We start from the raw sequence: 25,806 nt of genomic DNA, 5'->3' as shown, positions 1-25,806 counted from the left end.
ATTAAAGTTTTCTTTAGATTTTCTATTTTAAATACCTGGTCACAGAGGGACTGTAAAATAGAAGCTAAGTATTCCGCACACTGCTGGTGAATTATGTTTTCCCCTGCAGTTTGCATCAAAGACAAAAGCTCTAGGAAAACTTCAGTATATTTTTCATCGCCTTTAGCAGTTCCATTGATCAGGTGCAAAATAGCCAATTTACAAGCTTTGTGAGAAGCCAGAGCATCAAATAAAGCAAGTAAGCGGGTGGTCTGACCAGTGTATTGCTTCTCTTTATCTTCTGTGTTGCTGAAATGATGAGAAATTTCTTTATTAGGATGACAGCACACTTAAGTAGAAATGTAAATCAAAACAAACATGCGAGTTTGAAAATTTTCATTTACCCATCTGTATATAAACAATGTTCATTCTTGCACAACTGTCAAACTGCCACCTAGCTGAAAAGTTACAGGCATGAGGGATTACTAGCTACAAAGGGAATAATACTATTAGTAGTATTTAAGTGACTTTAACTAAAAAAAAAATTCCGGAAATTGGATCAAATTTTGAAAGTTTTTTTTCCTGTTTCCCCCACTTCTTTTTCCTAATCTTACTAACTTGTTATTGTTCTGGGACCATAAAGAAATGAAATGAAATGAAATGAAATGAAATGCTTACTTTTTGGTGTGTAGTTCCCTAGCACCCGGTACACTATTCAAGGATCAAACCTGACCCTTGCCCCCCACCCCGCAATACACACTGTTGCTACAGGACACATTCAGTAGCTGGATAGATGATCACATATCTGAAGAAACAGAAGGCCTAGGTCCAAAGCAGTTGACTAAGTGTTGAATAAGACAGTAAAGGAGGAGATAGCCCATTTCCCAAAATACAGGACCTCTTAAGTCTACATTCAACTGTACAGGCAAAATTGTGACCAATGAGATCTACTTCTACTTCTTAATCTTTAGACAAAATACTGCTATGTACCTTTGCAGATCTTCTACAAGTAGATCTAAGACAGTTCTCATAATAAGGAGAGCTGTTGGTGAGGCCAAGTCACACAACTGTACACAAATGCGTCTTAGCATATGCTGAATAGGCTGACAAGTGGAGCCAGAAAAGGATCGTACTATTTCTTGCAGTAATTTTGCTTGGACATGAAGATGCATGCTCCAAAGTTTTCTAGTATTGAGAGCTACTGATATGTCGTGTGGTTCAATAACCTATGGGAAACAAAATAATCTTTTGAAATGCACAATAAACATACATTTACAGCATGCTCTGCCACTCTCCACTCCGGAATCTTCTAGAAAATGTACACATAGTGACGGTCTATTTTCCCCAGCAAAGAAAAGATAGGAAAGTTACCCAGCATTCAATAGGCAGCATTCAATAGGATGTTCACTCAGATTGTTATTAGCAACAGTACCTAGACACCAGGACCAATACTTTGACATAAATACCAAACTAGCTCAGTCATCAGGTACTGAGCTTGACTTGAAGGATATTTTACCTTTTATCCTCATCCTGTAATAACTTCTGCTCATTTTTACAACTGTATTGTTTAAAAATAAAATCAAGGGGAAAAAATTAAATAAAATGGAAAAATCATTTGAAATTCTGACCAAAAGAAAGTTTAGAAAAATTGGCTTGCCTGCTTTAGATTTAGCCAACACTTTGTAAATAATGGTTTGAATCTCCAGTTCAAGAAAAGTACATTTCTGAGTCACCAGAAGAACCTAAACCAGCTGAATTCCTAAATTCTATGGACATAAAAAGCAGGAAGTTAAGCTGAATTTGAATCAATTTACTTTTACCATTAGCTAGCTTCAGCCTCTATTTTACATTTCAATGATCTTTGACTGAAAACCATGTACAAGGAGCTCCCAGCAAAATTGCCAAGGAGAATATGTCAATTCAGCTGAATTCATATTCAAAATTCTTCCTACAAAACAGCCCTGTAGGTACACATAAATGGCAAAAAGTTTATACAACCAGGCACTCCATACTGATGCCTGTGGTACTTGGTCCTATATTCTTCTTGGTTCTCCAGACTAATTTATTTAGTGATTCTAGCCAGTAATAAAATGAATTTCCATGTATATAAAATGTCAGTATATTAATGTGTCAAACTCACAAGTATGTTTCATAGCTCCTCAACCTTCAGATCAGCTAATTTTTAAAATCAATTGATAGTTTTTAGTTACCTGAGTGGTCTGCATAGGCAGTGGAAGAGGCAGTAATTCTGAAAGCAATATAAGGCCAGAGAAAAATCCTTCTGGGATTCTTAGAACAGAAGTAAGAACCTCTTTTAGCATAAGTGACCAAGTATTATTGGCTAGAGTTTCTTCTGAGATAGTTAACTTCTCGTTAACACCCTGGGTGAAAGTCAACAAGATATCAACAATATCATTCTGGATTTTCTGTTCATCACTGTCTAAACGTCCAGAGAGTGTTATAGAACACAAAAGCATGTGTAAAGAAATAAGTGCTGAAGGTACGCGCATATCTTTAAATTCAAAGGATCCTCCACGTAGCAATTCAGTTAACATGGTCTTCAAAAGTGTGAGGGTACATCGGGCCATGGAGATTGTAGTGACTCTATGAAGAGTTGTTCCCATGTTGACATGGAGCCTCCAGGGCTGAATAAGAATGCTGTTTAGTTTTTGCAGAACTCGAATAAAAGTGTCCATTCCTTCAGAAGAGAAGAGCTGAATAACTGCAAGGTTCCATTTAAGGTCCTTCTGCTGACCTTTATGAATGATGGGAAAAATAAAAAGAAGTATATTTTATTTTTTACTTTATTATTAAGTAATATAGACTGGAATGCAATAACTTCTGCTAGTACCAAACATAAATATTCCTACTTTTTTTTTTTCACTCAGCAGAATGAACTGAGAGTTACTCCAGGATTTACATGATTGGTATCCAAGATTGTATTTTAAAATCTTTGTGACAGTGTAATTGAATACAATACATTCTAATGAATGAGAACTAAGAAGTTAAATATTGTACCTTCAACAGGAGGTGGAGGACATGCAATATGACACAAGACACGAAGTGCAGTAGGAAGACCAACTCCTTCCTGAGTCATCAAGCTATCAATGTTCTTTAAAATAAAGAAATAGACTAATGATTAAAAAATAAATATTCAAAAGGGACATACTTGATTTAATAGACAAACACTGCTTGTGTGCAAACAATGGACAGATCAATTTAAGTTTTGCATGTAACCAAGACTGTTGCACAAAAGCCACAATTCCCCATGTTGACTAGTACTGTAGATTTTAGGACTTGAAGTTCACATATATAAAAGGCTAGAATGAGGAAAGCCTGACTTATGTAATTCACCAGCAACTGTTCAGCAGTCTAGCAATGGATTTGGTTCAACATTTGGTCCTTCCTTATTGTGCAATATATCCAGGTTTGTTTTAAAAAGAGAACAATTTGTATGTGCTCTGTAAAGTCGCTATTCAAATATTTTAAATATTTGGATACCAAACTAAATGTTAGCATGGATTGTTTCATGAATATTTAAGTAAAACAGTAAACAGGAAAAGGGGGTAGGGTATGAGGACCAATCTAGAGATTTAAGTAACCCAAAGTAAACAGCAATCATAGGATTGCCAATCCAATTTTTTCCCTCCCCCAAACATTTTAATTGACCAGCACGTCTGTTTGGAATATAATTTGAAATAAAATTAACTTCAGAACACATTTGTTCAAAAAGATGGGTATTTTGCTATTCTAATAGGTCATATGTAAAGGAAATCATCTAAAAACTACAACATTTGTTTATAATACAGCATTCCAAAATATGTGCTTTATTATTTAAACCTGATTGAACAGCGCTATATATGTGTACTGCAAAAGGAACAAGGGCTGAAAAAAACACTCTCCCCCATATATATATAAATGCAAGTGTTTGCCTATTTATTTTACTGACCTGTTTAATATATTCAATGAGATTTGGAATACAATTAATTTCAAAACGGAGTGTTTTCAATGGCTCCAGCCATTTGCCAAGTTCTAAAAAAACAAACAAGATCATATGATGAACGTTATATGATACATTCAAAAAATTGTGAAAAGCATTACAGTAGTAGGCCTTTCAGTACTAAAACTGATTGAATCTTAATAATGGGGGCACACTGTGTCACACACACATGCTAAGAACACAGTACTCATTCTTAAACAAAAGTCTAAGAAATTTTTATAAAATTTTACTAATTCAGTTTAGTTTGAATATTTCCCACTATTCATTCTTACAATTCTGTATTGATGATGATGATGATGATGATGATGATGATGATGATGATGATGATGATGATGCCAAACCCAGTCTAAATATCTGGCTGACTTTGCAACCAATCATAATAATAAAGAAACAACCAAGCACCAAGGATTCCACAGTTCAACCCTGAGCTACATATATTCTCTTCTATTGGAACAAAGTAAAGCATCAAGTACACTATTAAAGAACTATTTTGGTATGTTTATCCTAAGATAAGACTCTGATAAACTGGTTAATCTGCTGGTCAGGAGAAAGCCATGTTACTACAAGATTGGTGAAATAGAATTTCTTGTGGTGTTTGGTTCCTGATCTGTCTACATCAAAAGGCTGACAAACATACACCCTTTGCGCTTTCTCCCAAGGACCAACTTCTTATCCATGCACTGAGCCCTTGAGCTCTGCTTGCATGTGAACCAGATACCATTTCTGAGAACACTACTTTGGAAGCTGTGGACTTCACTCTGCTACATTGCATCCCAAATTCGGCTTCCAAGGCTGGATGGCTATATTGCCCAATATCATAGATGCCAACATGGAATACAAGCACTGTTTCTTTCTGAGCATTATTTATAACTTATCTAGACTGCAAATAACACCCATCACCTTCACACCAGGCAGATCTATTTTCTTATCACAAACCCTAAAAATTGAATGACCCACAACAAAAGCCCTCTGTTTCCTAGAGGAGTATTTTCAGCACTAGAGCATATGGGTTCATCACCTGAAGACTGAGTCCCAAATATGGGAATACCTCCTTTATCTTTGAAATCATGTCCTCCTTCCCCAAGACTCTCATTCTCCCTGACGACAAGGTGCTGTCATTCTGGGGTACACATCCCAGAAGAACTCGTCTGTATACTTCTATGGTTCTCTAATCATCTCCAGCTCAGCCACTTTACGTTCAAAAGATTGGACCTGTTCCCTGACAGACAGGATTGTGGGCAGACACTCACAGTTTATTCCTAACAGATGTCTCCCCTAGTGTTTTATTCAATATCTGTTTTTTAAAAACAAAAACAAAACTTGATTCATTATTTTGCTCTAAAACTTTATGTAACAGAAATAATATTGTTTTTTCTATCTAGCTGGACTTCACAGCAGAAGGAAAAACTATTCTTTACAACTGTTTGAGCCGCCTTATTCACAGTGTGCATCTTGCCATCAATGAAGAAGTATAACGCACACAAATCATTTCAACCACCAACCTAGATGTTTCATGAAAGGCCCTAAGCAACAATGGACATTGGGCAGCACTGAAAAACAAGCTAAAACTCATTTACACAAATAAAATTAAGAACAAACTTTAAATAAATAATGTTCTTAAAGGAGACAAGATTCCTGGAAGTATACTTCATGTATGAAAGAAATCAAATGTATCTGTCAGGATTGTTGTTTCCATTAAGCAGCAGACCTCCAACCATATTGCATACTGCTTTTGATACCCCCTTTGATATTAAAATCAATTTATAATCTTGGGAAGTGGCAGGTGATACTATTCAAGGAACAGAAATCCCAACACTGTTTGGGAATGTAGAATGTAGGATCAGCCCACTGCATTTTAAAGCTGTACAGGAGTAAGTGATGCATTAATGGAAACAATAATTGATTTAAAATATCAAAATGGTTCACCATTATAGAATATGAGTCTATTTCTTTCAATTATTTTATGATCTCTGTCAATGAGTAATATATTATATAAACCAGGGTTTTTTTCTGTTTCAAAACCAATTTTGAAAGAAAACTAAAGACCTTTCAATGATCCAACCTAGTAATTTTAATATATACAGTAGCAATAGTGAAACAGAATATCAGTAATATTTCTCCTATATCATTTAAAATATTTTCCAATAACAACAAATAGCGTACCTTGCAATTTGGTGTTATTTTCATCAGCCTTGCAAAGCTTCAGGAGGGGTGCTGAGTACAGCTCAAGCATCTGGACATCACTGGAAGACTGTACCACCAGTAGAACAAGGATGCAGGCATAATTGTAGGCAACTGACTTCTTTGATTTGGAGTCACTGAAACATTAAGTTTAAAAAAAAAACTGCAAGCAGTTTCATCCATCCATCCATCCTTACTAATCTACTTTAGGAACATTTCATATTTTAATTTTCATACTAAGCACAAAATCCAGAGATTAAGTTTTCATCAGTTGCTTCCCACCCTCCAGAGATTTAGAGGACACATAGAAATTACAGGAGAAGAAAAGCCAACTGTGCAAGAGGATTCCCACCTGCCCAACATTGGATTCCATCTTCTATTAAACATAGGAGAGCAAAATAGTATTATTAAAATTGAAAGAGATATTATCAAGCCATCCTATTCTTTCATAACCCTTCCACTTTTAAAGCGTGCTACAGTCCTCGGAATTTAAAGAGAAAAGTAGTTAGAAGCAAGTGATGATATTTAGAATTAATAAAGAAAAGCACTGTTCTAAACTCATTTGACAGTTTCTATCAATCCTGTTATGGCAGCCTACAGAGATCTCTCTTAATGTATAAAACTTAATGATAATGCTAGTCACACTCCCTCAGCCCAACCTACCTCACAAGGTTGCAGTTGTGGAGCAAACAGGAAGAAGCAGTAATACGTACACTACATATTGAGTTGCACAAAATAAAAGAAGGATATAAATCTAATAATAATAGTTACCCTAATGCTTCTTTGGAATAGAACTCCATTAAAGTAATAAGGCTCTGGAGATTCTTCTCAAGGCTGAAGACATGGGCAACAGCAGCTCTTCCTACAGGGTTAAAAGTGATCAAGTAAAGATTATGAAGTGTTCCCAGGAGATCTGAATGGTCAGTTTCATCAGTGGCTGTGCAGCGTTGGAAATGGCAGAATAGTTCTGAAATGCACTGCAGTGTCTGGGTTGAATGAAGAAGCCATAAGGGAAATGCTTCATCGCCTGCCCCATCTGTTTGTAGACCTTCTTCTTGATCAGGATCAGAAAATTGGCAAAAAGCTCGAACCAGCAAATTTGTGGCTTCATACTCAGAGAGGAAAAAAAGGAGACCTTTCTGTGACTGTGCTAAAAACCTCAGAATATCTCTGGCAGATTGAAGTACCCCAGGATGCACATTTGTTACTGGATTTGACAACAGCAAAGTGACAGACTCCAAAAAATTATGATTATGAAGATACCTGGAGAAATGAAAAGAGAAGGATAAATCATTCTATTTGGAAATAACATCTATCCACTCAATTTTTCCCAATGGCTAGTTTACCTGCAATATCATGGGAAGGTTACAATTCTACATTTGTATTATAAGGCACCATTGTGGTTTGGAATAGAAGGCAAATCCCACAAATACAAGGTGGGATTAATTAATATCACAAATATTAAAAGCAAAACTGATATCCATCTAAGCCTGAGATTTACATTTCAATAGATCTGTACCAGTTTGTATATTTTCCCATTAAAAAAGCAAAGTAAAAATTATTTAAACTTTTGATTGCTATATCTTCCTCCAATTCAAGTTACCAAAACTATTTGTTAAAAGCTACTTATTAACGATTTTGCAAATCAGATAACCTCAAATGTCCCTGCAAACTTAGAGAAATTAATAAAGCAGTGGCTAATTATTACTATTTTGTCAACATAAGCAGAAAGCACCATCATGGTAACAAGGAGATTACTACAACTTTCAAGGATTACAAATTGGAAAGACTGAAGGATTTTCAGGGAGTAGATTATGCACGATTTAGAGGGCAGAATCTTCTCATAAATATCTTACTCTTCTGAAGAACTCAGAATAGCACACTAGTTAACCAGTATTATTATTACAAATGTCCTACAAAGTGTGCTAGTTTGAGAACTCGTGACTCACCCATAGCTACTTACTAGTCTTCAGTTCTAAGTAAACATTTGAGTAACTCAGATCTTATCATGTTTATATTATTAATTTAACTGGGGAAAGTGAGCTGACTTGGAAAGGAGTTATGACATGACAGAGAAATAGAAATGAGAGTAAAAAATATATTAAAATATTTCCTCTGTTAAATAAACAATCCTTATTAAGCAATGGACATGCATTATAAGCACACATTAAAAATTGGGAAAAGAAAACTGGTAATCTTCTGGAACATATAAAGCAGACTTTCCCAAACTGGGTCAGGCTTCAACTCCAATTTATTTGTTTGTTTGTTTGTTTGCCCAAGTATGGCTTTTGAATATGCTGTGCAGGAATAATGGAAGTTTGATGAACATATCTGGAAGGTACCAAGTAGACAAGGCCAGAATAAGCATAATTAAAGCCACCTACCAAAATCAAAATACATGCATACATACATACCTGAACAGGACTGGAAAAGGATCATCCCTTTCTGGGGGCCCTGTAATACGTGCTGTTGTTGGAAAAGATTTCACAGGTGGCTGGACCGTGGTGTGTGGGGCTGTCTCCATCAAATGCAAAATTTCATCTAAAAGGTTAATGAGTTTTTCAATTTCTCCTTCATTCATAGTGGAGGACTCCAAAAGATTGTCCATATCCATTGGAGCATCTACATCATTTTCATATTCCTGGTTGCCTCTTTCAGGTCCAGCATCTGGATCTTGCTCAGACTCAGAATGATTTGGAAGAGGTGGAGAATTTTCTGCTAGCTGGTCAGCAATTTTTTTTACCTCAGACAGAATCTCATAGAAGTGACATTTCTGTAAAATGGCAGAACCTGCAGTGACTACCCTTACAGTCTGATCCAGGAGAATAAGCTCCAACAGTCTCTGATAGCCACTTTTTTCATTGGCCTCCAAACCATTTCTCAAAAAAATCTCCATTCCTTCAGTCATGCTAACAACACTATCCAAAGCTTTGAAAGCATTGAGTTTAAGGGAAGAGGACACGTGATCCGCAAAGAGCAACTCAAATAAAGAATCAATTACTCCCGCTTGCAAGAGTGCTTCTATTCCTCGAGTTCCACATTCTGCCAGTGAGGAGACAAGTTTTGTCCCAGCTTTCAGCTGACGGACATTCAAAGCAATCGGTTGTCTCAAGGCTACTTGCAGATTTAAAGACTGCATTGTCCAGTCAACCAACTGGCTTATGTAATCTTGACTTGCATCCTTTAACTGCAAATAACTCAGCCCTTTGACTATTAAACTGGGTATCTCTTCCAAAGCCGTGACCCACTTTGCACCTCTCTCCTCCTGATATAACTCAAGGAGTTCAGTCAATTTAACAGAACTCTCAACTGCCCCACAGTTTTCCTTGTCTAGATCTTGATCTCTCATCTTAGCAACTTCCATCTCAAAAGTGGTCTTGTAGGGGCAACTGAAATACAGAAGGGGCCCAAGCTCCCTATCAAAAGGATCATAGGTTACAGGTGGCACTCTGGCTAAATCTTCAGCAGTATATTCAATGTCAAAGCTTGGGTACTTAAATGTCTCACGCTCCAAATCAGCAATTCCATCTTCATCACTTGAAATCTGCTCATAACCATCATCTCCTGAAATGAATGTTTAAAATAACCTTGTTAAAAACATACACGATCTATAAGGCTCATTGTTTTAACTGTCGATTAGATAAAATAACATATTGTCTCCCAATCTTCCTGGGTCCTTATATACATAGATAGACCAAGCAATAAATAATCTGTTATCAACCAAAGCACATATTAAGAACAGAAGGCTATAAAATGCTATTTAATGATATTTTCCCCACAATTAAGATTCTTGGGTTTTTCATTCCAAAAATTTCTATAAGTTTCAATTACATGGACAGCTAAAAAGGTGCAAGCACCACAGAAAAACTACTACCAAGTAAACAAGGCCAAGATCAGGCTTCAAGAGTTCAAAGGGAAAACAAAGAGAAGTATTTTGGCTAGCAATGGTTTCTCATACTTATAAAAGCTGACACAACTAACTCAAAATAGAATACAGATGTTCAAATACATATTAATATGCAGAGACAAATTCCAAGAGCCTTTGCAAAAGAATTATTTGAATTTACTGGCCTACAATCCCAACAGCCCTCACCAAGATTGCAAACAATCTTTATTGCAGTCATACTGAAGGGTTACTAAGGCATACTGAACAGCCCCATTGCTTCCTGGCCCTTGTTCAGATGGGGTGCTTGTGTTTAGAGCTATTTGACTCCTGTTGTATTTTTAACAGAACAGGGGAAGAAAATTTAACACATAAGAAAATAATTATTAAAAAATGCAGAAATACTGCTATTGTGAGAACAGCGTATCTCATTATTAATGTCAGAACAAGTGCTAACTAGCCCTTATAGAATGACATTAACTAAAGCACTTACTACTGGGTGGAGTACAGGAAGGATATCAGTACAGCAAATAAATATTGCAATTTAAACTTTGCAAAAATTAGATATGCTTTCAAGGGAAGCAATACTTTGGGGCTCATCAGTAACTCACATAAATGACTGAACTATCGCACAATATTATTGGCTGGAAAAATTATATATCCAATTACTCCCTTTTCATCTACAAATATTTGCAGCCCCTCCTGTAAAAATTAATTTCTGGAAAAGAATGAAAAAATATATTAACGGTTAAATCTTCCTCTTTAAATTTTTTTTGTTGCCAAAATTGCTTCCTAAATTCCATATTCTCAGGTTGCATGTAAATCAATGATTCACTGTTAACATCAAGTGAGGATTCAACTGTATGCATTGGCCATCATAAGCTAATCAAAACAGAATTTTCACACGCTCCCAACATTGCCTCAAGTACAGTGTTCTTCCAACAGGGTCAGGCCAGATATTTATCTGAGTGTCAATTCTTATCAAGCAAGATCAGCATAACATATGCATGCATGAATCAACCCCTAGTAGCTTTCTATTTGCCTACCTTCACCTTCTTCCTCTTCATCACCTTCTTCTTCTTCTTCCTCATCATCATCATCATCCTCATCTTCATCATCATCTTCATCTTCTTCATCATCCTGAATGCTGTCTACTGTTTGACCATCATCATCCTCTTCCTCATCCTCTTCCTCCTCAACATCCACACCTTCTTCATCATCCTCCATTTCTTCTGGCTGCTCTTCTTCCACTTCTGCCTCATCAGAATATGGACCTTCTTGATGAATGGAAGTCCGATCAGGAGAAATGGGCTCGAAATAATCCTCTCTGTGATCAACATCATCATCTTTTTCTCCAGCAACTGAAAAGAATGTCATTAATAGCAAGAGAACATACCGAATGCTTGAGGTTTCACTACTGAAAAGTCACCTATAATGAAAGTTTATTTATTTATTCAATTTATATAGCTGCCCATCTCAGACCTGTGACTCTGAAAAATTAATTTATAAAAATTAACTCTGAAAGTTAATTAATAAAGATATCTGATTTAAAGTTATACTGAAATAAAACTATTGACCAATCAGCTACTGCACTACCAGATTTAATTTTCCATAATGCAGATGTGGGGATGTGGAGAAGAATTTATTTTTTTATTTTAAAAATGAATGTCAATTTTTTATTAAACATTGAACCATGTAAACTATAAAGTACTGTATGTGAGAAGGAAAAGTCTTAACCCAATGCAATATATAAAACACTCTGTCAAGAAAACAAATATATTGTTTGTGCATTGTATATTTGGTGCTGTAATTTAGACATCAAAACCTATTAGCGAAGTTATTTTAGAAAGATCCAAAGCTTTTCCCCTCAGAGTTTACATAAATGGGAACAGAATCTCCTTCTGGCTACCTGATACAGGCATTGGCTCATCATCATCATCATCAGGAGGAGGGGGGCCTGGAGGAGTCCTTGGTCCTCTAGGTTGAGGCCGTGGAGGGCTGCCATTGAACTGCTCCTCCTTCTCTCCATCAGCTATAAAAGATGTTTGAGTCAAAGAAAAATCACATTGCATAATAAACAAAAGCCCAAACTGTTTTTGCAATTCCCTTCAGTTTTCAAAGTGGTAGAAACAGTGGGATGGGAGAAATGAAATAACAATTGATAAGTAAACAAAAACCTGCCCCTGGTTAACCCAACTTTAAAGGCTTTAAAATCAGGAAGAAAATTATTCAACAAAATTCTGATACATGTCCTGCATTCATGGACTTACAGAATGAATTCTACTGAAAGTAGCACTGAAGAACACAAATGTTTAGCAATATATGCTTGACTGCTATGAAAGTTTTGCTTTTCTGACGTGAACCTTTTTGAAGAGAATTTAAAACTAGAATAGCATTGCTCACCTAATTTTGGAGTTCTTTTCAAAGCTGGTTGTTGCTGAGGAGGTGGAGGAGGAGGTGGTGGTGGAGGAGGAGAGTCTCTATCGTGGCTTACTACTCTATCAACCGAGCCATATATTGCCAGTGTCAAGCAATTATACCAGCCTCTTAAAACTAAGCCATCAGTGTTTATCTGTTTTATTTAAAATAAAACACAGAATGTAAAACGTGACTTATTACATTTGGATTTTTAATTTAGTAACAATATCAACATGCAACAAAAAAGCATAGTCCTGTTCTATGTGTATTACTTGTTAAACCACTTGAGCTTTGAAAATCCTATATATCCAAAATTCTACAGCAGTTTTGAAAATATATGCTTTTTATTTCAAACGTTTTCAGCTCTCATAACCATGATGCTTCTAAACACATGAAGCCCATTTTTGCCAGGAACTTCTCTCTATTAAACTAAGTATCATATAATGCTATGGACAAAGAATGTGGTTTGGGAAAATATCTCTGCCTCTCTCCTGAATGATTGTAATATAATGAAGTTTAACAACTCCATACAGCACAGGGAAATCACAAACCATCATTACACATAGCTTTTCCCAAAGTTTTCAGTATGACAACCAATTGCACCAAAGTACCCTTCAGTTACATCTCTGATGCCTGCCACATCCCCAGACGATAACCTGGGGCAAAAAAAAAAAAAGCCAAAATTTGATATTTTAGAGTTCTCACTTCATAAGATTTTAGACATTGTTTAAACAGAAAAAAAAATCTGCACCAATCCCTAAGCTATTCAATATCCTAGAAAGGCTTCCAATGAAATTTTTAAGTTTCAGATAGGCTCATGTGGTAGAATATAGTTCTTCTGATAATAACACTCCAAAGGCTTGATAGCCAGATAACTTTGAATTACACCTGGAAACAAACTAGCAGTGAGAGATGTTTATAATCATTTCCCTTTAGTAACCCTTCAGGATCCTTTGAACCAACTGATAAGTTTGAGAAGACTTTGACAGGAGACACTGCAAATAATCCAGTATCTGAAGATTACCTCTGCCCAGAACAGGTTGTTAAAAAGTATGACACTAATTAGCAAGAGGGACAGCATTAACATTTACATAACAATTACCTTTGCATTGGGCCTGAAAATAATTGAAGAATTTTCATCATACTCCAGGCTGTTAACAGAAGAAAATTAGGTATTAGGTAATAAACATGCATACTTTTCTCTAGCATCTTCTGTCACTAGCCAGTCTTGCAATAGGACCTTCTTCCAACCTATGCATTTAGGATTAGGTTGACAATTACAGCGGTACCTCAGGTCACGAACGCTTCTGTTCACGAACAATTCGGGTCACGAACAGCACCATTCGCAAAATTTTGCTTCCGTTCGCGAACGCTGGATCGGGTGACGAACAGGATCCGTGGCCATTTTCCCTGCCATGACATGTGGTCGTGGCTTCCTGTAGGGAGGAGGACTCTCCCTCCAAGCAATAACCGCCTCCCCACCCGCCTTCCTGTCCTCCATGCCAGAAGTCACGTCGAGCAAGGTTAGCATTCTCTCTCTTCATACTGTACTTTGTGTCATATTTTTGTGGTTTTAAAAAAAAAATACATATGGTTCAGAATGGATTAACCGTAATTACATTGAACCTTATGGGAAAATTTGATTCGGGTCGCAACCAAAATCGGTTGGCGACCAAATTCGTAGGGGTCAGAATGGATTAACCGTATTTACATTGAACCTTATGGGAAAATTTGATTCAGGTCGCGACCAATTTGGGTCGCGACCAGAGTCACAGAACGAATTAAGTTCGTGAACCGAGGTACCACTGTATATATCTTAGAGGAACTTTGTGCCCACATTTTATTTTTGTAGGCTGCTCATCCTCAGGATTGCTTGTAAATTTAATGTTATGTAATAATACAGTTGGATAGAATTCGGCAGTTTGACAGCTGAGAAGAAGCCACAGAAACTAATGGTTACAGGAAATGGTAAGTATGCATTAGCAGAATCCCTTCTTGAGAAATAACCAGCAATTTTATTTTTTATACTCCATAATTTTACAGCTTTGAGGCTAAAGTATATTCAGTGTTTTATGAAGGAATGTTCTTAGTACTTACCTTCCCAGCCTGTCAAATACAGGTGCGCTTGGCTTGCTGACATTGTTGAAAAACAGGTCTAACTGAAATGTATGGGGAGATGTCTCACTGGGAATAGAGCCAAAGTGGGGAAAAAAATCATTTTTTAACCAAAGTCTGGTTAATGAGAAAGTCAAGCCTTGAAAGACTGCTAATCAATCTGCAGGAAGATAAACTGCAGTGATTATCCCAACTGTTTAAACAATACTCAGTATTTACATTATTAAGCTACTATTTCATTTTTTCTGTAAGATAAGGTCCATTCTTTTCTCAGATATTCTTATGACATGAACAGAACTTCAATTGTATGTTCATATTTGTTTATGTATAATACGTATAAAATTACTAATATTTTTATTTTTGAATTCAAGCTTCTAATATTCAATAAAATCCAATAAAATGATAGTATAAAATTTTGGTTGTGGTCTTTTTTCTTTCAGTGTGACAATTTCTATGACATTTGGCAATGTGCGTGATACTGTTCTTTAACCCCAGGTACTTCGCTAGCTTGCTGGCTAGTCTTGAGCACAAATGTGTCCACATAAAATCCTAAAGTCTCAAAATGTCATTTTTGTAGTACACTTCATTACACTGAATGCAACTGTAAAGGATCCTCTCTTCCAACTATTGGAAGTTGCTTTTGGAAGGAGTGTAGGCCAAGGATGTAAGAAGCAAAAGTCTACTTCTTCCTCCTTTTCTAGCTTATTTGAGTCATCCTTTGTAATATCTGACTCAGGCAAACAAGAATTTACTTTAGCCAGAATTATGGCCAACACTATGGCCAACAAATCCAGCTCAAAAGAATATTATTTTCTCACAGCCTGCACTATTCTTTTATCAGCATTTCATAAATCCTGCCATTACTTCCTCAGGGTTCAAAAAATTCAGATTTCTGGCTATAGCTGTCTCAATTAATACACAAATCCTTCTCCAAGTTCTTTCATATCTTCAATTTGTTACAGTAGCAGTATATTTCAGTATATAATGTTGGATGGGCCCAGGAAGTCTCAATTCAATTCTCTCTATTATGGACTTGGCATGTACTTTCACTCTCCGATTCAGTACCCCATTTTACAGAAGTTAACAGCCTATCTCATAAGAATAATAGAACATGACAAAGCACTCTGCAAGCAAAAAACGTGTTGTACAAAACAGTCCTGGATAAACTCTTACAGCATTTTTCACTTACCCATAAGCTCTACTTTCAGGTAAGTTAGAGTGAGCTCTTACTCCTGGAGGAATCACACGCACTTCATTGATGTAAACTACACATGGAAAGCGAACCACGTCTACATTAGTGCTTTGCTAGAAAACAAAGTGAACAAAATTCATGAAGGTTGAAAAATATCTTTGTTTTGCTTCACTAGCACTCAAAAATCTCAAGATATGCATTTCACACAAATGAAACATTAACCAGACATTACCTAAAAGGCAATGAACGGTATAACAACTATAATTACCCATTCTTCATGACATGTCCAGTTGTACCATGCCATCTGCAGCAGAGAAGACTATTAAAAAATGACACTGCAGAGTTCATTTTAATTTGGCTTTTGTCATCTCAAAAGTTCCCCACTTTTCTTTGATAAACATTGGAATTCTATGTACTACATATGTGGACACTTAACAGACTTAGATACTTGGCTCACAATTAGTTTTTACTTCTTTTATTATACACAGAGATGTCCTCAAGCATGGAATGAATTTATGACACTGAAATACTCACAAATACTTTCTAATTACTGTGGTAAGATCTAATCACAACACTAATGACCATATGGTTGTTGTTATGTAACAAATATGCTACACAAGTTGTGAATAGGAGAAACATTTTATTTTATTAATTAATTAAAATTCATTATAGCCGCCAAACTCCAATGGACTCATTAGGGCCAGAGACTGAGGTCATGTTAACAAGCTGGATGATGTGAAGGGACAGGTCCACGAGCTGGTTTGAACAAAGAGGCCAATCAGACAAGAAATAAAGATCTGAAAAGCATATATTCAGAGTGACAAGCAAAGAAAAGGAAGAGGTAGCAGCAGAAGTACATACAGAGATTTTAATACTTAGCCAAAACATGGAAAAATGCATTATTCGTATTATTGACACAATCTAACAGTATTTTACTTAATGTGTTACTCAGTAGTCAGCCTGTAGCAATTTAAAATCACCTAATAATTAAATTAAATAATTAATTTGATTTAATTTAATTTAATTTAAATAATTAAATTAAGTTGGAGAAGACTCCTAAGAATATTGTGGACAACCAAGAAAACAAACCAATGGATCACTGAACAAATTAACCCAGAGATCTCACTTGAGGCACAAATGACCAGGTTCAAATTATACTACTTTGGACACATTATGTAAAGATCCAGCTCTCTGGAAAAGGCTCTAATGCTGGGAAAGGTGGAAGGAAAGAGAAGAGGACGATCAGCAGCAAGATGGACTCAGTTACAGTGGCAATGAGTATACCATTGGGAGACTTGAAAGAACAGGTTAGGGATAGATCATCATGGAGAAGATCTATCCACGTGGTCGCTAGGAGTCAAAAACCACTTGATGGCACATTATCAATCAAAATTTAAATAATAAAGAATACAATATTATTAGACACAATAGTCTATCATCTTAAGATGAATACAAAGCCTTTTCGTATTGCCATATTCTTAGTTTGCTTACACTTAATAGGCAGTAAGCCCACTTGAACAGTCAGACTTGTTTCTGAGCTTATTTCATTCATGGACTGCAGTTAATCCAAACTGAACCTAACTTGTGAATATTATCTCTTTACAGGATTTAAATATCTGGCTGGTTTTATTTGATGTTCAACAGGGAATTTCAATTCCAATAATTTCTCAGCAAATTATTTTAACATTAAAGAGATACAGTAAGTAATTTTTAAAATAAAATGAAAATATTATAGGAAGCACAACTTTTCCTTCCATTTTTATATTTTTAAACACTGACTGCTTTTAAAATTCTACACACTCTAAAAGCTTTTAATGGCTTCCGATGTGGGTCATGGCTGACTGAAGAAGTCCCTGCGAACAAGCAGAGACGATGACTGCTGTGAAGAAAGAAAGGCTGGCAAGTAGACGGGTCCTTCCAAATTCTCCAGAGAAGGAGAGATCGGGAGACCGCCCACAAGTGCTCCAAATGGCAGTTCCTCACAAGGAGACCATAAAATAGCTGTCTCCCATGGGTTTAAGCACCAGGAGTTGAGGGAGACGACATCTTTGCTCTCAGCAACAGCGGAGCCTTTCATAAGGACACAAAGCCAGCCAAACTCACTTTCTAATCACTTTTGGAAATGTTCAATTTAACCACTTTATGGATACTAGTGACCTTCAAAACAATGAGTTTATTTTGACACCTGATAAGTTTTACCTTCTTCTTCTTCGGATTTAAGAAACTTTAAATAAAGTCTTAAAAATTTAAAATATACAATTAGCAAAAAGCAAAAAAAAAAAAAAGTATTTTGATTTAAGAAAGTTTTAAACAGGTTAGGAGGCCAGAGAGATTTGGAATATTGGTTATTTTTGCTGTAAGATTTGAAAAACAAGTATATAAATAAATAATATACTCATGGGAAATGACTGAAACAGAACTAAATCCATATTAGGAACTGAGGCTTGATGAAGGTTACAAATGGACACTAGAGGGAACTAAAGAAAAGAGTCAGAATGGCTAAGCCAGCTATAACTTTTTCTTATCATAAAGTGTTTTTTACATGGGCTGAAATATTAATAACTAATATTTCAGAAAGGATACAGATTTCAATCGATAAACTTTTAGAAGATGATTGGAAAAACTTAAAAAACCTTTACCTGACACAAACATTATAGAGTTTGAAGGCATGGAAGATAACAAAACTGAGATTACCAAAATGGGAATACAGTACAAAAGACAAATAAAAAAAAAAGGATTTGGACATAGAACAGCTGCGACAAGAAATTCTGGATGATGCTTCTTTATGGGATTTACAAAGTAGGCTGGTGAAAACTTTGAAGATTTCTTTTAAATACCAAAGAATGATGAAAGATCAAATCCTGCAATGCCATAGGAATGATTTAAAGGTCAAGACTGTGCAGAACAAAAAGAAGGAATATCAAGTTGGACTATTTGACCAGGAACAAACTATTTGTTTGATATTTCTGGTAACTCCTAATGGACTTTTTGCTGAACTACTGTGCATAGATAAAAGCTATGGGGAAAAGAGTTTTTTTATTTGTAACTTTAAAAGGGGGTGAAAAGTTAGTATATTAACTTATGCTCACGTGATGGTTTGAAGCCACTTCTTTATTATTGTCTTTGTTGTTTTTTTCTTTTCTCTTCTATTTTTTTTCTGCACTTTCTGCACTTTTTTTCTTCTAGTTTAGTTTGTATTAGTTTTTACTATGTTTATTAAAAATTTCAATAACATTATTTAAAAAGAGAGAGCTTTCAATGAAAGGGTACATAGACATAAACATTTATTTGTTTATTTAATTACACAAATGAGTGATCTTCCAGAAAAACATAGCCTATGGTAACTCACTAAACTATAAATTCTTATGCAATTACATTATTAACATTCTACTGGTGTTAGAGTATAAATTGGAAAGATAGAATACATTTTTAATAATAAACTAGTAATCATCAGATAGAATCATTCAGTTGGAAGACCTTAGAGGTTATCTAGCTGAACCCGCTGCTCAGTACAGGATCCACTAGTGCATGTCTGATAGATGACAATCCAACCTCTATTTGAAGGTCTCCTTATGCCTACCCTGAATGTATTTCCTTGTAGTTCTAACCCACTGGTTCTGGTTCTACCAACAGAGAATAGGTCCTCTTCATGTGACAGTCTTTCTGATATCTGAAGACCAAGGTCATATCTTCCCTCAGCCATGTCTTCTATAGGCTAAATGGTCCCAGATCATTTAACCATTCCTTTATATGGCTTGCTTTCCAGATCCCTCACAGTCTTTACAGCCCTCCTCTCAACTCCTCAAATGACAAAAGGAAATTTGACTTTTTTTTTTATTTGTGCTGCCCAGAAGTGGACATAAGTGCGAAGCATTCAAAGAATGCAGATGAACATTTGACAGAGCACCATACATAGAAAACAAATTAATTTTAGAAGGTGAATCCAGATGATGTTTGACAGAATGTCTTGTAATTCTGTTGTAATTGTCCTAGAATTGTAGGCACAGCATAAAATACAAAAAGCATACACCAGGCTTTTCTTCTTTAAAGATGAGAAATAATATTTTTAATTTGACATAACTGCTTTCTCCCTATTTCAATATATTTCATATATTCTTTTTAAAACTGAGATCAAAATAAGCTATCTATGAAGTTTTACATGCTTATACTGAATTAACATAGCAAAAAAAAAAATCTACGTCCCACATTTGTGGGATACACATGTCTTGATGGGTAAAAAGCATACTAAAAACTACATTACCTGGCATTCCCCCAATATGCTTCAATTACAGTACCCAGAATAATCTAACCACCTGGCATTGGAAAAAAGGTTCCTTTTACCTATGTCCTAGCATAAGAAAATAGTGTATTAAATTAAGTTCCCACATCAAGAGATCAGAACTCTGAAGCTACATGCATGTATGTAATCCACACTAACTTCACATAACATAACACAGTAAACACCACCTGCAATTCAATATCTCAGAAATCAAACAGCACACAAATCTGATGATTTTATGTTGAGAAATTTACATTCAAAGATATTTAATTTATTCTTGCTTATTGTCTCTTTTTCAGTGAATCCCATGATTTATTTCATGTTTATGAAATAAGATATGAGAGACTCAAGGAAGGCTAATCTAGAGAGCTACATATTTTAAAATGCTGATTCTACTGCTGTCGTTATTTAGATGGATTACTCAGACAGAGATATTTCTCCCCTTCAAAACTTTACTAGGGGATAGCTAGGGACGCGAGTTATATTGTTATGAACTACAACCAGGAAGCATATATTCTGGGTGAAACGACAGCGAATAGGTAGGCATAGTTAGACAGGGGGGGGAAATGTACCAAAACAGCAAAAATTTGAAATATCGCCTCCATATCCACACACGGCCACACACTTATGCATGCCTCAGCCAAATCGCCTTATTATAAAAAAAACAAACAAAAAATACTATCGCTACCGTTACATAAAGCTGAGTTCCTTTGTGGGGAATGCAGTAGGAGCTTTCGCCCCGCCCTACAATTAAGATTCATTAATTCCCGACTGAAAACGAACATCGACTCTCACAGCCCTATTCCGTCCCTTCTGGAAGGCTGGGGGAAAATGGGGTGGGGGGGAGAGACCCACACTGCCTCCGTTACCTCAGTGCTCTGATGTTTGAAAGTGTCCAAAAACAGAAGCTCCGTTGTTGTATCCGCCGCCATCTTGCGTCGGCGGAAGCACCGAACCTTTGATTACGAGCACTTCCGGAGCAAAAAAGGGCCGCGCACGTGCCTTGAAAGGCTTCGTTCGCTTCTTCCCTCCCCCGCCTTTTGTTTATATAACAAGAAAGACGCACATACCTGGAGGTTAAAAATCAGGAAGAGGGAACTCCTCCTGATTTTTAGGCACCACAAACTAACACGGTTCTGCTACAACATCTGGAGTTTGAGAGCGAAGTAGGGGAACGGACGGGACGGTGGGGGTGTTAGGACCGCCGTACAAGTCTTCCTTTATTTAGGAATCAATCTTAATTACTTGTCTAGGATTGGTTCCATGTGAGAATCCCGCTTAAGATTTTATAGACGACCTGTGACGAGTGGGGCTATATGTGTAGGCACGCGCACTGGCGAACAAGCCCCTATAATAAAGTGGCGTCGAGAAACCCGGCGGCCGATCAGGGTGCTCTCATTCAGGTACCCCTAAATGGGATTGTGTCCAAATGAGCAGCGAGAAGGGCTCTCGATTCCTGAATAAACGAGCCTCGGACCGAGAAAAGCCTCTCTTTAAATCCACGGAAGGAATCCGGTAGCACCTCTTCCGATCAACGCATTTTATGAAAAGGCACAAGGTTTCTGTCTGTATCTGATGAAGCGAGCTGTAGCTCACAAAAGTAGGTATCTTTGTAATAAAATGTATTAGTCGGAAAAGGCGCTATCAGGCTTCTTCCCATTTTTTTCTATCATTAACTAACGCGATTCTCCTACAGTGTTCGCTTCAGTCCCGAGGTCCGCTGGGGTTGCAGATAAACCTCAGGCACTGCGCTCAGCCGAGGCTGGACTATGAACGCCGCCGTCCGTCCGTCCGTCCGCCTCCCTCAGGGAATTTGGATCGGTGACGCGTTTCTGTTTCCTGAGCGCTTAATAGCTGGTAAATCCCGGTCTGCTGCCGTGCGTTTAGTCCGTGTTGCCCCGAATAGGATATATTATTACAGCTGCGTTCCATCTCGCTACGTAAAATCGGTAATTAAGGTCCCAGGACTTCTAACGCCGGCGGTAACATCTACGCAGTGAACCGTGGCAATAAGGAAGTCAAAGATATTTCCCCTTATATCAGCTTGCAGACGTTGGTGATCCGATGCGAGTCTCAACCTTGGCAACTTTAAGACGTGTGGACTTCAACTCCCAGAATTCCCCAGCCGGCATGACTGGAGACGAGTCTCCGTGATAGCTACGTATATTTCCTGGAACACATGCAGCAGTGGGCGAAGAGGGGCTTCCTTCTCTGTACAGTAAATGACTGCAACTATTCTGACTTATTGTGTCCCTTCCAAATCGAGTCCTACCTCAGTTCACAACATCTCTAAGTGTCCTGTAAGGAATTCGACATACACATTAAAGTGGGGTGCAATTTCTAAACTCTTAGAGCTGAATAGAAAGGACTTGAATTTTGTAAAACTAAGTCACTTGGAGCGCCTCCGAGAAAGAATGAAATAAAAATATAATACATAAAAAGGATTTCTGCGTTTAGATTTTCCCGTCCCACCTCATGCAGAGCTAGGCAAACTTGTTTATTTTTTTACTAGAACCAGGAACCTGTTGCAAACGAGAGAAAAAAAAACCGTTGCTAAACCGAACAGCCATTAAAATCTTCTGAATACAGGCGTTGCCTAGAAATGTCGAACCCCTACCAAATCTGAGCTCTGCTCTTAAACACAAAATGCAACCCGGGGTTATCCCCTCTGCCAGCCTTTCTCAACCCGGCACCTTCCAGATGTTGCGCTTCAGCTCTCAAAATTCCTAGCCAGGCCCGCTGCCAATGGCTGTACACCTGTTGGCGAGAGATTCGGAAGTTGAAGTCCAGCGCATCCGGAGGGCAACAGGTTGGGGAAGCATTCTTTTCTAGCTCTTTAATTCATTGTAATAATACCTGCTGCTAAAAAAGAAAAAAAAGGAAAGCAAGCGTGGGAGGCAGAAACCCTCATTAACTTATTAAAATCATTCCAGAAACCTACTCACACCTTCTGCGATCCCTACTTTACTCAGTACAGCTTTCTGCAATCTAGGCAACGCGCTTAGGATCTTAAGGGACAGCCCTATTATCTACCTACTCGTTTCTTACGCTACTCCTGTTAGACGCTACGCCTGCGTCCGGAGCTCTTCAGACCTGCAGCAACTGCCCCGGGACGCCCGGCTTTTCTAAGCGAGCAGGTCGGGTTCCTCGGCAGTGCGCAGACTCCTGCGGCGCCATTGAAAAGATTTTGATCGCTTTATGAATGGCAGACCGTCCACCGGGAGCGCTGCTTCTTTCAACCGAGGAGGGCGGAGCAAGCGAGAGTCTCCGCCCCTTCCAACCAGAGGCGCTGGAACGATTGGCTGCTTACTCCTGGCGGGGCGCGACTGTTTGCTCGGCCAAGAAAGAGGCGATTGGTGGGACCTGGAGCCTCCGAAACCTGATCGCCCAGCCACCTGCTTCGGCTCCGGTTGGGCTCTTCCTCGCCAAGTTTCGGCAGAGCGAGAGGGTGGTCAGATGGAGCGCCTAACTCTGGATGGATTGTTGCCTGGTTTGAGAGGAGGGCAGGCGCGGTGTCTCTTCCCTCCTTGGATAAAATCCGCGCCAACTCGGGAGCTCCTAAATCCGACGCTTGTTGGGGAGTCCTTAAAAAAACGTTTAATTCCACCGCCCTGAAGCCTTTGCCAAACGAAAACGCCAGTCAAACGGATTTGCTTGGAAGGCAGCCGTCCCCAAGCTGGGGCCCAGTTCCCATCATCCTCGCAGCCTCTCCAACCGCTGGAGAAGATCGAAGCTGTGGGCTGGTGCCTCTGCAAGCTGCTGGTTGGAGAAAGGCTGGCACCGCGCTTAGTTTTTGCCCCCCCCCCCCGCTTCTACCTCTGGATCTACAAGCGGGAAGAGGATTCCGCTGCCTTCCCTGTTCACTTGGGGGGAGGAGCGGGCGACGCCTTGGACGAAGAAACCGATGGTAAATCCAGAACCTACCACGCAAAGATGCGCCCTCCAGGCGCTTCCTTTTCTTTCCCTGATTGTGCTGGTTCCTCTGTTGTTTCACGGCCGCTTCCACCGCCAACCCCCGCGCTTGCAAGGCTCTCCCCTCGCCCTCCACGTTGAACGCCATCCGAACTGTCAGCCGTCCCGCTCCTTAGCCGAATTTTCCTTGAAGCGCCAGCTAGCCAGGCAGGTCTGGAGCGAATCTGAGGTTCCTTTGGGAATTCAGCGTCTCGCCCAAATTCAGACAACTAAGTTTAACAATACGTACCTTCACTACGGGCAAGCTTGCTGCGCTCCAAGGTGTTTGCTCTGCTCTGCTGTCTTTCAGCTTTGCCAGGTGATTCTGTTAACATTGTATTTGAAAATAAGTGTGGCCCAAATGGGGTTGCCTGGTAGGAGTCCGTGCTACAGCTTAGACAGGATTAACAGAGCCATGATTTATTCAATTAACTCAGCTGGAATACAGCTCACTGAAAAGCAAATTAACCACATGGGCTGTATTCACACAACACATAAGGTTAAAACGTGGTTGGCTAGCTTATGATTCAGTGAATCAGCTAGGCAGATTCAGAAGCCTGCAGGTAGTTAAATTCAGTCCATAGTTATTCAGAAGGAAGGCCTGCTGAGATGAATGGCACTCATACCTCAAGAAGGATGAGCTTAAGAAACTGCAGCCAAGTCCCATGTGTGTTTATTCCAAAGTAAGTTCTACTAGATTCACTGGGACTTGTTGTGTATCAAATGTGCAGTTTGTTAAAACTGCTGGATACAGGGCCACTGCTTGGCATAGAACTCCCATCCACTCCACTTCTCAATCTTAAATGCCTTGGGGGGGGCTGTGCTGTACCCCTTTTTGCTCCATCTTGCACAACACCCTTTCAAGTGTGAGTTAACCATCTTTTCTCTCGTGACCTACTCCACTAAAGCTTTTGGAGTGTGACATTAAAAGTTTGCAAAGGGGAGCACTCTCTTTGCTATTTTTACTGCAACAGACTGAGATTACATCTTAAAATATCTAAAATTAAATGGAGTTCAGTTTCAAGTACCTGTATATAGCTCACACCCTCTAGCACTTCCAGTATATGTTAACCCCTAAGTAAGACTGCTATCAGCAATAGAGTTTAATGTTAATTTCAATAGATCTTACTTCTACTTGGAATTACACTGGCAACATTTAAATTCACCCAGGGGATTACACAAACTTGCTCCAGGCATATTTCAGCAAAACAAATTTCTAGATTAAGAATATTTACTTAGAGATAAATTGCACTAATAGCATAGGGGCTTTCTCCTAAATAAGCTTGGACTGTTGCCAGCCTAACTTTTCTTTTTCCTAATATGGATACAGTATATTATATCTATTACAATTATTCATCCATTGCTGCTTAACCAACAAACTTAACATCTCCACATTTATTGAACTTCGAGTCAGCACTGACTCCTGGCAACTGCCTGGACAAGTCCCTGCAGTTTTCTTAGCAACTTTTTCAGAAGTGATTCGCCATTGCCTCCTTCTTAGGACTGAGAGAGGGTGACTGGCCCAAGGTCACCCAGTTGGCTTCATACCTAAGGCAAGGCTAGAACTTACTGTCCGCAGGTTTCTAGCCTGGTGCCTTAACCACTATGTCAAACTGGCTCTCTTAATTAAAGTTAATTAATTACAGGAGCTGAAATCTAACATAGATGAAGAGCCCTAGATTGAAGCAGCATTATATTCCATGTTTTTCAGGTGTTCCTCAATCTTGCTTTAATACACATGGTGTTTGTAACAGTCCATATGTTTGCTTGGGTGTAAGTCATACCAGCTAAAAAAAAAAAAACACCTC

General features: G+C 38.1%; 1 protein-coding gene across 4 annotated transcripts in view; it reads right to left on the bottom strand.

The window, feature by feature from the left end:
• VIRMA (vir like m6A methyltransferase associated) overlaps positions 1–21,013 on the bottom strand; it is a 34,971-nt gene extending 13,958 nt beyond the window's left edge. For 3 of the 4 annotated variants that reach the window (XM_007432805.3, XM_007432806.3, XM_007432807.3), the window contains exons 1-15: positions 20,917–21,012; positions 15,766–15,881; positions 14,559–14,645; positions 13,564–13,612; positions 12,447–12,615; positions 11,953–12,075; positions 11,090–11,404; positions 8,575–9,724; positions 6,932–7,423; positions 6,143–6,297; positions 3,929–4,011; positions 2,998–3,091; positions 2,190–2,734; positions 970–1,205; positions 36–288 (exon numbers count right to left, since the gene is read on the bottom strand). In XM_007432805.3, coding sequence (XP_007432867.1) covers positions 36–288; positions 970–1,205; positions 2,190–2,734; positions 2,998–3,091; positions 3,929–4,011; positions 6,143–6,297; positions 6,932–7,423; positions 8,575–9,724; positions 11,090–11,404; positions 11,953–12,075; positions 12,447–12,615; positions 13,564–13,612; positions 14,559–14,645; positions 15,766–15,881; positions 20,917–20,979 — 3,930 coding nt within the window. In that variant the 5' untranslated portion in view covers positions 20,980–21,012. Of the gene's footprint in view, positions 1–35; positions 289–969; positions 1,206–2,189; positions 2,735–2,997; positions 3,092–3,928; positions 4,012–6,142; positions 6,298–6,931; positions 7,424–8,574; positions 9,725–11,089; positions 11,405–11,952; positions 12,076–12,446; positions 12,616–13,563; positions 13,613–14,558; positions 14,646–15,765; positions 15,882–20,916 lie in introns of all 4 variants that reach the window. The other variant, XM_007432804.3, reaches the window with a different exon arrangement.
• Between the last annotated feature and the right edge of the window lie 4,793 nt (positions 21,014–25,806).

The sequence above is a fragment of the Python bivittatus genome, unplaced genomic scaffold (genome assembly GCF_059951505.1).
Source record: "Python bivittatus isolate LINGU-HERP-01145 unplaced genomic scaffold, Pbiv_v1 ctg000590_np1212, whole genome shotgun sequence".
Classification (NCBI taxonomy): Eukaryota; Metazoa; Chordata; class Lepidosauria; order Squamata; family Pythonidae; genus Python; species Python bivittatus.
The sequence above is the reverse complement of the archived record's forward strand: the minus strand, read 5'-3'. Positions and strand labels throughout refer to the sequence as shown.